Here is a 13,416-nt window from a genome sequence, read left to right as displayed (position 1 = left end):
TGACATTTTATTTACATATTTATATTTGTCTGTCTTCCCTACTAGAAGGAAAACTCTATGAGGGCAGAGACTGGTGTGTTCATTGCTGTGTACTCTATACTTAGAACAGGCTTGGCACAGAAGAGGTGCTGAATAAGCATTTTTAAATGAAAACAAGAAAGCAAAACACCTCTTTCTCAGAGGAGTCTTTGCACAGAGGAGAGTAGCTGTGGGGTCTGGGCAGAAGAGGAGATGTGGATTTCTTGCAGCATTTTTCAGCAGTTTTGGGTGTAAGATGCAGGAGTACCTTTTGAGAAGGGGATGTGAGGCATGAGAAAACCAAGGGTGAATCATTTAGAACAGTTCTCATCCTCTTGGGATGATTGGTCTCTCTCTGAGAATGATACCAGTGGACTCGAGATGTCTTCAGCACCTTTGATTACTCCACTGAGGTGAGCATAATATGTTCTCATCCTTGGACCTCAGGAATGGGACCTAAAGTAATTTGAAGTATGGAGGATGAATACTCAAGAATATAGGCTTGCTTCCAGCCAGACAGGACCATTCCTTGTTTAAAGCACAATTACCCTTGGTCTTCCTGCTTTTTCTCCTGCCATTTCTCCTAACAAGAGTGCTCTTCCTGCTCCTCCCCCTTTCCAACTGCTACCTCCTCTTCTAGATCAAGTTCAAATTCTTCTTTTGTGAAGCCTTCCCAGCCATCATGGGGAAGAGCAACCTTTCCTTCCTCTAAACGCCTTTAAGTCTTACCATTCATGCTTTCATGACATTTGGCCATAAATGATTTGGGGGCAACTCAAGTACTAACTAACTAACTAACTAACTAACCAACTAACTAACTCTGAAGTCTTTGGCTTCTCTAGTCTCCAAAGGTCATCCTTCCCTTCAGTGTTTAAAAACCACAAAAGTCCAAGCTCGGATCCTGATCCACCACTGAAAGTTCAGCTGTGGACTGGTTCCCCACCCATGTAATTCCCAGAGTATGCTTACATTTTCTGCCTAGCCCTGCTGGTTCTGGAGTTCTGCTGGACTTCTGGCTATCTTGTGACCAGCTTCTCCAACTGCTACTGCTTTCTCCATACCTCCTCACCCCAAGTACAGACGAAGACCCCTGTATTATCTGTCCAAGCACATCACAGACCAGCACCTACCAAAGCTTTGGGTTAATAGAAAGGACTTCTAGTATAGGAAAGAGGGAGGAAAACCCCATAGAACGAGATACAGGAAATTATTATTCTTGGAGTCCACCAGCCATATATACCTAGACAAGGTTTTTTTTTTTTTTTTTCTTTTACACTTTCCTCATCCCTCATTCTGCTGCCACATGGCCACAAAATCTACCTTCTGCCATGTAGTACCCTTGCCTATATCTCTCTCTGCTCCTTTCATCCCTGGATGCAGGACCCTGATCTTTGAGACCCAGTAAGAAGGGAAAACCCCATTTTAGTCCCAGGCTCACTTCTCAGGACACATCTTTTTCTGCAGAGATGGATCTCATTCCACAATGCAAGCCATTTCAATGTCATGAAAGACAGCAGTGTACCTCTCTCTGTCTTAACCATTGAAAACACTATTTTGGCTTTGCTGCCATAAAGCCATTGGAATGTTTTCCCAAACAAACATAGTCTGTTCCCAAAATTGAATCTGAAAATTGCTGATAAGTTTAAAATAACTTATTCTGGCTTTTAGACATTACATTTTCAAAAATTGGGGGCTTCAATCTCATTAGAACACTTCAGCACACATTTTTTTTTCCTTTAAATGTGTTTTCTATCTTACAGAAATCGGCAGAATAGTAAAGCATCTAGGAGGAGATTGGTGGTGCCGTCTAAGGGAAGACCAGGGGAATCTGTCCCTCCCTTTTGAAGGCTCCGAGAGTGTCTGGAGGTAGGTGTGTTGTGTTTCAAGGGTCACACTAACAAAAATGTGCTTAGGAGTGATGAGCATTTCGGAATGACATTTGGTTACTTTGCATGAGAGATAGGACTGCTAACCAGAAATGCTCTGCCCAGTCCATTCCCTCCCTCTGCCCTATTCCTCCCAGTCAGAAGCACTCCCTGAGATCTCACTGACCCTTTGTAAAAGAAAAGTGTGTTCTTCCATCTCAGTCAATGGATGTCTAGCATGGAGAAGTCTCAGGAAGCAAGCAGTACTTCAGAAAGAGTTAAAAATTCCTCCCTAGTCATTCTGCCTGTCAGGGAGTAGGCAGTGGCCTGCTCACTGGATGAGCCCAAAGTCATCCAAAAGAGCAGGGGCGGCCACTCCCTGGGTTAAACTCATCCTTCCTGGGACAGAGCCCCTGGGAACTGAGATAATGACAATCATGAGGTGTGCTCCCCTCCTCCACCGCCAGGGGTCTGCTGTGAGCTGGCGAGGAAGGCAAGTCATGGACACAGTAAAAGGTGAGAGACACCGGGAGGTGCGCTAAGTGGTTGATTACTTGACCAAGAACCTAGAAATGAGGGAAATGGATGGTTCCAATCAGTGGTTCTTAACCTTTTTTGAGTCACAAAGTCATATGAGAATTTGACTCTTCCCATCCCCACCCTAATCTACGTAGACACACCATTTCACATATATTTCAAGAGTTTTCCCAGAATACCCTGGAGTTCATCTGTGGACCTTCTGCTCGAGACTGTAAACCCCTGGAAGGCAAGGACTGGGCTTGTTCGCTGATGTGTGTCCAGTGCCTACCCAAAGTGTCCAAGATGAAGGAAGTGTCAATAAATGTTGAGAGCTAAAAGGCAAAAGCAAACCCGCGCTTGCCTGGCAGAAGCCAGGCCAGGGTGTGCAAACACCAGTGGCATCAGTGCCATGAGGGGCTTTGATGGTGACATCCCTGTCACTATCCTTCTTGACATTTAAAGCCAGGGCTGCTGAAGTATGAACTCTTCACTCTTCCGACCCTCTGGTCCTGACCTAGTGTGGTGACCTGAGACATGTACGGTCAATGATAGTCTGGGGAAGAGATAAGTGACATTTTGAGGATTCTCACACTGCTACCTGGTTTTTGCGATGCCTTTGACATCAATTTATTCTAAAGGCTTCTTTGAAGTCATCATTCAGCTGCATTTACTGAGCATCTCAGGGTCTACTGTGTTTCAGGAGGGTGCTTGATAAATGCTGAGGACTGAATCGCCATAACAGCTGGTCTGGGTCACTTCAAAGTCCTCTGCCACTGCCAGCGAGGGAACAAGAGGAACCACTGTAACCACTACCACTTTCAGAAACTCCTACGTCACTGGTCTGCTATGAGCCATGCTGAACACAGTCAAGTTGCTCATAGAACCTACTCCTAGGCCAAATAAGTTCAGAAAGGGATGGGGCTCCATAGTAAAGAGAACTGAGCCCCAAAATATCAGAAGCTTTAATGAAAAAGGTCTATCAATTCAGAAGCCCCAAAACTCGCAGATTCTTCCAAAGAACTGCCAGAATGGAAGACACACGGTGCACCAAAGATTTGGTGCTGAGCATAGCCCACCAGTTCACACACTTTCTTCCCTGTGGTAAGCTCCCTGTTAGGGATTCCATTGTCCTTTCCTGAAACTTATCCTCAGGCTGGGGCCACCGTCAGATCTGTTTTTATGTCCTTAAATCTACAAGAAGATTAGAGTTCCAGTCCCTTTGAACCCCTGGGAGAGTCCTCATTTTATACGCAAATTGGTATATGCAAATAGATACGAGGGGGCACTTCTCACCTCTGCTGCAGCATTCAAGGCACTGATTAACATAAGTGGATGCTCTGGGGTGTGACCTTAGGAAGCATGTCAATGGTGCCAGGTGGAGGATGGATGTTATCTGCTCTTCCCTGATGCACTGGAACCCCAACTCTTGCCCAGCCAAAATATGCTGCTGGTCTAGCTTAGTAACAGACATTTTGCCTTATTTCTGTAAATTGACTAACGACTTTTTCTTCATTCTTGTTCTTCATAACCTCTCCATATATTTGGCACTGTTGACGTTCCTGCCATCTTGGATTTCTCCTCCCCTGCTTCTTAACCCTGCACGGTTCTGTTTCTGTTGGTTTGCTTTCTGACTATTCCTCTTGTTCCCCATGGTGATTTAACCAAGGTCTTTCCCCGAAGCTCCACCCTTTTTTCCTTCTCTACATAAACTTCTCCAGAGTGTACGGTTTCATATCCACTTGCTTGCCTGCTTACTCACTTACTGAGCCTCTCTCACATCCCTTATGTGGTACTAGGCTTAGAGAACACCAAGATGAATAAAATCTAGTTTCCGCCTTCAGGGAGTCATATAATTGATAAGTGGTAACTTGACCCGGTACCTGGCTCCTTCTACTCACGTTCCGGTGCTCATTGCCCTCTGTCTAAAGACTGTAAGTTATTTATGCATGCTCAGTCTTAATCTCACATGACTCCTTTGCCTGTAACTCCAGCCTTCTTTGATTTTCTTCTCCAACAAACTGCTTTAGTCAGGAGAGCTGTTTGTTTTTTTTTTTTTAATTGAAGTATATTTGATTTACAATGTTGTGTTAATTTCTGCTGTACAGCAAAGTGATTCAGTTATATACATTATTTTTTATATTCCTTTCCATTATGGTTTATCACAGGATGTTGAATATAGTTCCCTGTGCTATGCAGTAAGACCTTGTTGTGTTTCCATTTTTTAAAATGTATGTATCAATTTATTTATCTATGTATCTATTTATTTATTTATTTTTTGTGGCTGTGTCGGGTCTTAGTTGGGCATGTGGGATCTTTCGTTGTGGTTTGAGGGCTTTTTATTGTGGCACGCAGGCTTCTCTCTAGTTGTGGCACTTGGGCTCCAGAGCATGTGGGCTCTGTAGTTGTGGCGTGCAGGCTTAGTTGCCCCGCAGCATGTGGGATCTTAGTTCCCCAACCAGGGATCGAACCCACGTCCCCTGCATTGGAAGGCAGATTCTTAACCACTGGACCACCAGGGAAGTCCCTCCATTTTATATATGCTAGTTTGCATCTGTTAACCCCAAACTCCCAATCCATCCGACCCCCACCCCACCTCCCCCTTGGCAACCACAGATCTGTTCTCTATGTCTGTGAGTCTGTTTCTGTTTCATAGATAAATTCAGTTGTGTCATATTTTAGAGTCTATATATAAGTGATATCATATGGTATTTGTCTTTCTCTTTCTGACTTAGCATGATAATATTAGGTCCAATCATGTTGCTACAAATGGCATTATTTTGTTCTTTTTATAGCTGAGTAGTATTCCATTGTGTATCTTTTTTATCCATTTATCTGTCGATGGACAGTTAGGTTGATTCGATGTCTTGGCTATTGTGAATAGTGCTGCTATGAACATAGCGGTGCATGTATTTATTTATTTATTTATTTGGCTGTGCTGGGTCTTAGTTGCGGCACGCGGATCTTCATTGTGGCTTGCAGGATCTTTAGTTGTGGCATGCGGGATATTTAGTTTCGACATTTGAATTGTTAGTTGCTGCATGTGGGATCTAGTTCCCTGACCAGGGATCGAACCCAGGCCCCCTGCATTGGGAGCGTGGAATCTTAGCCACTAGACCACCAGGGAAGTCCCGCATGTACCTTTTAGAATTACAGTTTTGTCTGGATATCTACCCAGGAGTGGGATTACTGGATCATATGGCAACTCTATTTTTAGTTTTCTGAGGAACCTCCATACTGTTATCCATAGTAGCTGCACCAACTTACATTCCCACCAATGGTGTATGAGGGTTCCCTTTTAGGAGAGCTGGGTTTTATTCCTTCAACAGTTTTATTACCTTGGGTAACTCATTTGACCTGTATTGGATTTAATATCTCTATCTGTGGAATGAGAAGGTTATAGCACCGGGATTCTTTCATCTCCAAAATTCTATGATCATTTACAGTTGGAGGGAGGTAGTGGCTAATACAAAACAGCAATTATATAGTGAAGCTAATGCTTTAAAAAAAAAACTTATGAGCAGCATCCTCATGGGGATTGCTAGCACATCATAAAATTGTTGGCTGGGTCTGGAAAATATTTGTCCTTATCACTTATTATAATTAGCCAGTTGCCAGAGCTATTAACATGCTCAGGTAAGAGGAAGGCAGGCATGGGAGTGGCTGAAGTTAAAGCAGGATTAGATGGCAGCCTTAAACTTTCTGGAAGGATTGTCCTCATATAGGTACTGTTCTGAGATCATTGATCTTTATAGTAAGTTTGTACCTTAATCCGTAAATTTATACATGTTATTCATGTTAAATAAATTTCTATAGAGTAAGAGTTCTGCTTCAGATCTTAAAAAAAAAATTCCTGATTAGAAAAATGATATTATTTCCTTAGTCATTGATACTTTGAATTAAAAAAACAGATCCATTCAAGTTAGTTGACTAAAGGGGTATGTGTACATATGTGAAAGAATGAACTATTAAATGGCAATGAAAATGAATCAGACGCAGCACAGTTGAACCTCCCAAATGTAAGATTGAGCAAAAGATGCCAGACACAAAACAACAGATACTATATGGATCCATTTATATGAATTTCAAAAACAGCCAAAACTAACCCATGATGTTAGAAATCAGGATAAAGGTTACCTTTGGGATGGAGGAAGGGAGTTAGAGAGGGACTTCTGGGGCGCTAGTATCATTCTATCTCATGACCTAGGTGGTGGTTACACGGGTGTGTTCACTTTATGATAATTCGTTGAGCTTGTGATTTGTGTGCTTGTCTGTGTATATGTTGTATTTAAATTTAAAAAGTTAGGACTTCCTTGGTGGCTCAGTGGTTAAGAATCCGCCTGCCAATGCAGGGGACATGAGTTTGAGCACTGGTCCGGAAAGGTCCCAAATGCCGCAGAGCAACTAAACCCGTGCGCCACAACTACTGAGCCTGCTCTCTAGAGCCCGCGAGCCACAACTACTGAGCCCACGTGCCACAACTACTGAAGCCCACATGCCTAGAGCCCGTGCTCTGCAACAAGAGAAGCCACTGCAATGAGAAGCCCACGCACCGCAACAAAGAGTAACCCCTGCTCACGGCAACTAGAGAAAGCCCACGCGCGGCAACGAAGACCCAATGCAGCCAAAAATAAATAAATTAATTAATTAATTAAAAAAAATTTTTTTAAAGTTAAAAACACTTGAGTTCTACACTGTGGATTCCTGATTCCAAGTGGCAAGAAAAGTATGTCTAGAGAGGGAGAACCCAGCTTAGGCTTGAGCAGGAGGGACAAGAGCTGGGCTCTGGAAATAAGGTGGGTGGAGAAGACATTCCAGTTGGGCCAGCTGGGGGCAGAGTGAAGACAGTGGTCAGACTGAAGTAAAACATGTGTACAATAGTGTGTAAGGTGGGAGCTGAGGCTGGGAGGTAATTCTGGGAGAGACCGTGGGTGGGGCTCTTGAGTACCCAGCGGAGCAGCTTGGTTTTCTCTTTTGGATAGTGGGAGATCACTGAAGATTTGGCATATTGAGAGCAGAACTTTAGGATGCTGGAGAGGAGGGTACTCGGTAGCGTGGAGTGGTAGGGGTGGACACAGTTGCCACGGCGGTACTGGAGAGGGGCGGATGGAGGACTGCACTCTGAGACTCTCTGAGACATGTCTGGTAGTGTTGATCCTGGCTAGTGTTCCACCTCCTGTTCTTGCTAGTGTAGACATGTTTGGGTTTTCATCCTTTCCTAGGTGGGCCTCAGGGGCATCAGGCTCAGGCTGTGTTCAGGGACAGCTTGGTAAATTGTGCCCCTGAGGATTCCCCCATGATTGGATCCTTCTCAGAAAGTGCGTGCTCTCACCTGAGCCAAGCCTGCCCAGCCCTGCCCCAGTGGGGGCCAAGCATGGGACCCATACGTGAGACCCTTCCATTGTATTGCCCCTTTCAGCCCTGATCAAGCAGAGTCTGCGGCAGTGGAAACCTCGGTGTGACGGTGCCCAAGCCTGGGGCTGCCCTATGGGCAGGACATACTGGGGATTGGCCAGTGTGCCTCATTCAGGCTAATGTGAGTATTGCTGAGTCCCCTGGGTGAGTGTTGCTGATCACTCTGTAGAATGCAGATGGCGGAGGACAGTGGGGGTGGTTTCTTCATTCCAGGAATCCTAGGCAGGGAGGGTTAAGCAAAATTCCCATGTAAAGAAGCATCTTCCCTTGTCTTCACTCTTTGTAGCCAACCAGATATGCTGTCCAAGGAGAAAACAATTGATTAAGGCAGAACTGTGGTCTGATGAGATGTATCCTGGGGTCAGGAGTGACAGTGTTCTAAGGTGGGGTGGTCCATATCTCATAAGGACGAGGAAAACAGGATTTGTTCTTTGCCCAAAATGGCAGCATAGCAGAGCTTCTTGAAATAACAGCAACATTTGATTATGGTGGTTTATGATTTTCTAAGGCACTTCATATGCATTATCTTATTTTCCATTTTGAGCTTCTCAACCAGGCTGTGAGAAAGATAGGGAAAAGAGGATTATCCCTGCTTATCATGTGAGGATTTATGTGTGGATGTCCGGAAAGGTGAGGTGATTTGTCCAGTCTCAAAGGTGGTAAGGGGTGGAACTTGAAACCAGGTCTCTCCACTCCAGGTCCAGATTTCTCTCGATGTACTAGCTATATTTCCCCGACAGGATTCAACTGTCCTGCAGTAACCATAGGATAAGTTTAGCCCCAGGGACATTTGGCCAACAGTGTCTGAAAACATCTGATGGGGAGGTGGTACATGTTGGATTGAGGGGACATAGGAGGAGGAAATGAGAGAAGCGGGATGATAATTGTTGCCTGTCAGGTGAGTGCAGTGTTCCTTTTCCCAAGAAGCAACCAAGACTAGACTATAGGCATTGAGCAGAGGACGACACAGGAGGCAGGGAAGACGGCAGCATGAGAGGGGGACAAAGCACCATCCAGTAGCTTGCTGGAGAGGCTCCCCCCGACCTTCCCTACCTGCGTCAGATGGTATAGACAGCATGGGAGGCTCCAGTTGGTCAGTAGATGGCCCAGTTGGACTGAAGGCTACTTCCTCACCCATTCAGGGTGAAGGCCCAGAAGATCTCTAGACCTCTCAGTACTGGAATGGGTGCCACTCCCTGTAACTTCCTAAGGAGTGTAAAAACCCAACAGACTAAACTTTCCAGCAGTCTACACCATGTGCGCACTCATCAGGGAAGACTTCACAGCCAGGGCAGAAGTCCAGATGAGTTGGGAGGGGTTCATTTCACCTGTCAGATGCTGCTGGTCTAATGTGAAGCTCACTGTGGCTTTTGACCAAGGTAATTACTGTAGAAGGTTCTAGGTGGCAGCAGAGTCTGGATGAGCAGACCTGAGCTTAGAGGTGGCATGAGGGGTCCCCAGTTGAGCTGAATGCAGAACAACCATTTGGCTTTTCTGGGTTGCCTAAAGGGCAGAAGGTCCTGTTATAATCTAAGGCATGTATCTTTGCCTTCATTAAACTTCTTGAAATTTTTGATACTAAGGGGTTACTTTCCACTGGGTGCAGTGGCAGTTCCTGCAAAGATGTATTTTGAGAGTTAAATGAGATGTCTTGCTCCCTCATCTTATTATTTCCAGCCTTGGTGACCAAGATTCACCCTCTGCATCATTCTTCTTGATTTTCTAGAATTTGAATATGTCTGCTCTTGGTAATTGCTGTGTGTGTGTGTGTGTGTGTGTGTGTGTGTGTGTGTGTGTGTCCGAGCAAGTGTGTCTGCCGTGACTAGGGGTCAGGGCTTCTCCCTGGGGCCATGACATTTCCTCCTGCCACATTCCTTCTTCGAGATCCATGCTACAACGTGGTAGAACCTTGAAAACATTATGGTAAGTGAAGGAGGCCAGACATAAAGGACCACATATTATATAATCCATTTATATGAAATGTCCGGAATAGGCAAATCCACAGACACAGAAAGTAGATTAGTTGCCAGGGAAGGGGGTGAGGGGAGGGATAAATTAGGAGGCTGGGATTAACATATACCCACTACAATGTATAAAATAGATAACCAACAAGGACCTACTGTATAGCACAGGGAACTACACTCAATATTATGTAATAACCTATAAGGGAAAAGAATCTGAAAAGGAATATATATATAACTGAATCGCTGTGCCGTACACCTGAAACTTACATGATATTGTAAATCAAGTATACTTCAATAAAAAAATTTTTTTTAAATTGGTTGCCCGGGGTTGGAGGGGTTGATAAAATTGTTCTGAAATTGATTGTGATGATGAATGCACAACTAAATACTAAAAGCTATTGATTTGTACACTTTACATGGGCGGATTGTATGGTATATGAGTTATATCTCAAGGAAACTTTTTAAAAAGAAAAGATCCTTGTGCAATACAGACACAGTGAGTTGGCTGCAGACACTGTGTGATGTGACTACAGTGAGGTGGGGGCAGGTCCTGGGGGCAGACTCCATGCGGGAGTGGCTGAGAGTGAATTCTGAGATGGGCAGAGGTTAACTCAATCCTTGGGATTTTTGCAGCTTTTTTCTTCACTAGTTTATTTTTCTGTCTTCCCTAGTCCAGTCCATAGACGGTCTTGGTCATTAGTAAGCAGCAAGGTCCTACTGTATAACACAGGGGACTATATTCAATATCCTGTGATAAACCATAATGGAAAAGAATATGAAAAAGAATATATATTGTATAACTGAGTCACTTTGCTGTACAGCAGAAATTAAACACTACATTGTAAATCAACTGTATTTCAATAACATTTTAAAAAAATTAAAAGAAAAGAACTTGTATGGATTCACAGTCTTTTCAACACTTGTTTTTATCATGTGTCTATTTTTTTCAATATGGGGGTATAAAATAGTATCTTGCTACTGTCTTAATTTGCATTTCCCTAATTACTAATGAGATCAAGCATCTTTTGGTACATTTATTGGCTATATTTCTTTCCTCTTTAATGTAATTCAGGTCAAATGTTTGGCCCATTTTTCTATTGGACTGCTGCTTATCTATTCCTTACGGCTTTGTAAAAATCAGTATACTGATTATATATTATGGTTACTAAACATTTGTCTGTTATCTGTGTCACAGATATGTTCTCCCTGTTTGTAATTTGCCTTTAACTTTACTTTGGGGGTCTTTTAATAAACAGAAACTCTTAATTTTAATGTAGCTTAATTTATCAATATTCTCTTTTTTGTTTAGCACTTTTCTGAACTTCTTTAGTAAATTCTTTTATATGCTAGGGCCCAAAACAATATTCTCCTATCTTTTCTTCTAGAAGTTTTGATTTTTACACTTAATTTTTTTGTCCTTCTGGAATGGATGTTAGTGTCTGCTGTGAGACAGGGAATCTAATTTTACTTTTTCCCCATATGGACAATCAGTAGTACCAGCTTCCTTTCATCTCTGACATGTAGCACTGTTCCATATTGTGTGGGGTTGTTTCTTGGCTCTTTATTGTGTTCTGCTGGTCATTTTACGTATATTTGTGCCAATACCATCTTGCCTTCATCACTCTGGTTTTATGTCGTGATATCTGCTCAGGCAAGTCCTCCCCACCATCTTCTCCTTTAGCAACGTCTTGACTATATTAGGATCTTTGCTGATTTACATTTTACCCCCCAAATGGGATCATAATGTTACTACTAGTTTATAACTTGCTTTTAAAACAAACCCTTAATAATAATAATACATTGTGAATATTTTGGCATTCTTATATAATTTTTAATGACTACATGATATGTTACTGTTTAGATATTCCACAGTTTACTTATTCCATCCCCCATTTTTGGATATTTAAGTTGTTGCCAAATTGTCATTATTGTAAACAATTTTGTGGTGAATGTCCCTGTGGCAAAATATCCATGACTATTTCCTCAAGTTGGGAGTAGGATGTCTAAGTCTAAGGATTGGTGCAATTTTCAGGTTTTTTTTTTTTAAAGTTTTTTTTTTTTTTTTTTTTTTGATGTGGACCATTTTTAAAATCTTTATTGAATTTGTTACAATATTGCTTCTATTTTATGTTTTGGTTTTTTGGCCACGAGGCATGTGGGATCTTAGCTCCCCAACCAGGGATCGAACCCACACCCCCTGCATTGGAAGGCGATGTCTTAACCACTGGATCACCAGGGAAGTCCCTAGGTTTTTGATAGAAATTGCTAAATTATTTTTTAGGAAGTTCACATGAACTGTGTGATAGTGAGGTCTCATGGCAGGCTCCCTTACTAACAGCGAACATTATCATTAAAAAAAACAGCAACAACATACATTTTCCAACTCCATAGGCAAATAATTTAAAACCAAGTTAAATTTGGCTCACATATCTAATCTGGATTAGCACATTCTATGTTTGTATTTTTCTAGTGAACAGCCATGGGGTTTCATACACTGAACACGCTCCTAAATACATCTGTTCCATTAGGGGAACTGAGCTGGGCCTGCGGGCTCATGGAGAATCAGACTGTCAGGCGATGGAGTTTATTTTGCTGGGATTTCCTCTCAGCAGGCAGGTGGAGCTGCTGTTCTTGGTGCTGCTACTGCCCACATTCCTGCTGACGCTCCTGGGGAACCTGCTGATGATCTCTGTGGTGCCGTCCTACTCCCGCCTCCACACCCCCATGTACTTCTTCCTGTGCAACCTCTCATCCTGGACATCCTCTGCACCTCCGTCATTTCTCCAAAAGCATTGGCCAACTCAGTATCTGGGGATAAAACCATCTCCTTTGCTGGCTGTATCACCCAGTGCTATTTCTACTTCTTCCAGGGCACGGTAGGGTTTCTCCTGCTGACAGTCATGTCCTATGACCGCTATGTCACCATCTGCTACCCCCTGCGGTATAGCACCATCATGAGGCCTTCTGTCTGCATTGGGACCGTTGTGTTCTCTTGGGTGGGAGGCTTCCTGCCTGTGCTCTTTCCAACCATCCTCATCTCCTAGCTGTCCTTCTGTGACTCCAACATCTTTGACCACTTCTTCTGTGACAGTGGGCCCTTGCTGGCCCTGGCCTGTGTGGCACCACTGCCATTGAGCTGAGGGATTTTATGCTTTCGTCCACAGTCATCCTCTGCTGCAGGGTCCTCGTGGCCTGTTCCTATACGTACATCGTCCTGACAGTAGCATGCATCCCTTCTGCAAGTGGGAGGAAGAAGCCCTTCAACACCTGTGCTTCCCACCTGACCATAGTTGTGATTTCTGGTAGCATCATGGTGTTATCTATGTGACTCCCTCCCAGAAAGAATATCTGGAAATCAACAAGGTCCCTTCCATCCTGAGCAGTATTGTGGCTCCATTCCTCAACCCCTTCATATATACTCTAAGGAATGACACGGTGTTGGGGTTCCTCAGGGATGTGTGGGTCAGGGTTCGAACAGTTTTGGAAAAGAGTATGAGAACAATGCCGAGGAGCGGATTGTCCTCCAACAGTGACCACAGAGGAGGGGCTAGTTCCTCTTTCTCTTCACTACCGGGTATCCGTCGTTCAAATCCCCAGTATTAAAAGAGAGGATTGCCTTAGCAAAACGGTGAGCTAGC

At 43.6% G+C, this 13,416-nt stretch overlaps 1 protein-coding gene and 1 long non-coding RNA gene across 3 annotated transcripts in view; both read left to right on the top strand.

Annotated features, from left to right (window-relative positions):
- Nucleotides 1–13,416, top strand: part of LOC132359576 (uncharacterized) — a 100,321-nt gene that overhangs the window by 78,258 nt on the left and 8,647 nt on the right. For both annotated transcript variants that reach the window (XR_009500879.1, XR_009500878.1), the window contains exon 2: nucleotides 1,779–1,884. This is a non-coding gene — a long non-coding RNA (uncharacterized LOC132359576). The remainder of the gene's footprint in view (nucleotides 1–1,778; nucleotides 1,885–13,416) is intronic.
- LOC132360825 (olfactory receptor 6J1) lies at nucleotides 12,356–13,381 on the top strand. The gene is given in 4 exon segments (XM_059915904.1): nucleotides 12,356–12,524; nucleotides 12,527–12,895; nucleotides 12,898–13,092; nucleotides 13,095–13,381. Coding segments are annotated over 4 exon segments (1,020 nt in total).

This window comes from Balaenoptera ricei, chromosome 2, assembly GCF_028023285.1.
Source record: "Balaenoptera ricei isolate mBalRic1 chromosome 2, mBalRic1.hap2, whole genome shotgun sequence".
NCBI lineage: Eukaryota > Metazoa > Chordata > Mammalia > Artiodactyla > Balaenopteridae > Balaenoptera > Balaenoptera ricei.
The sequence above is the reverse complement of the archived record's forward strand: the minus strand, read 5'-3'. Positions and strand labels throughout refer to the sequence as shown.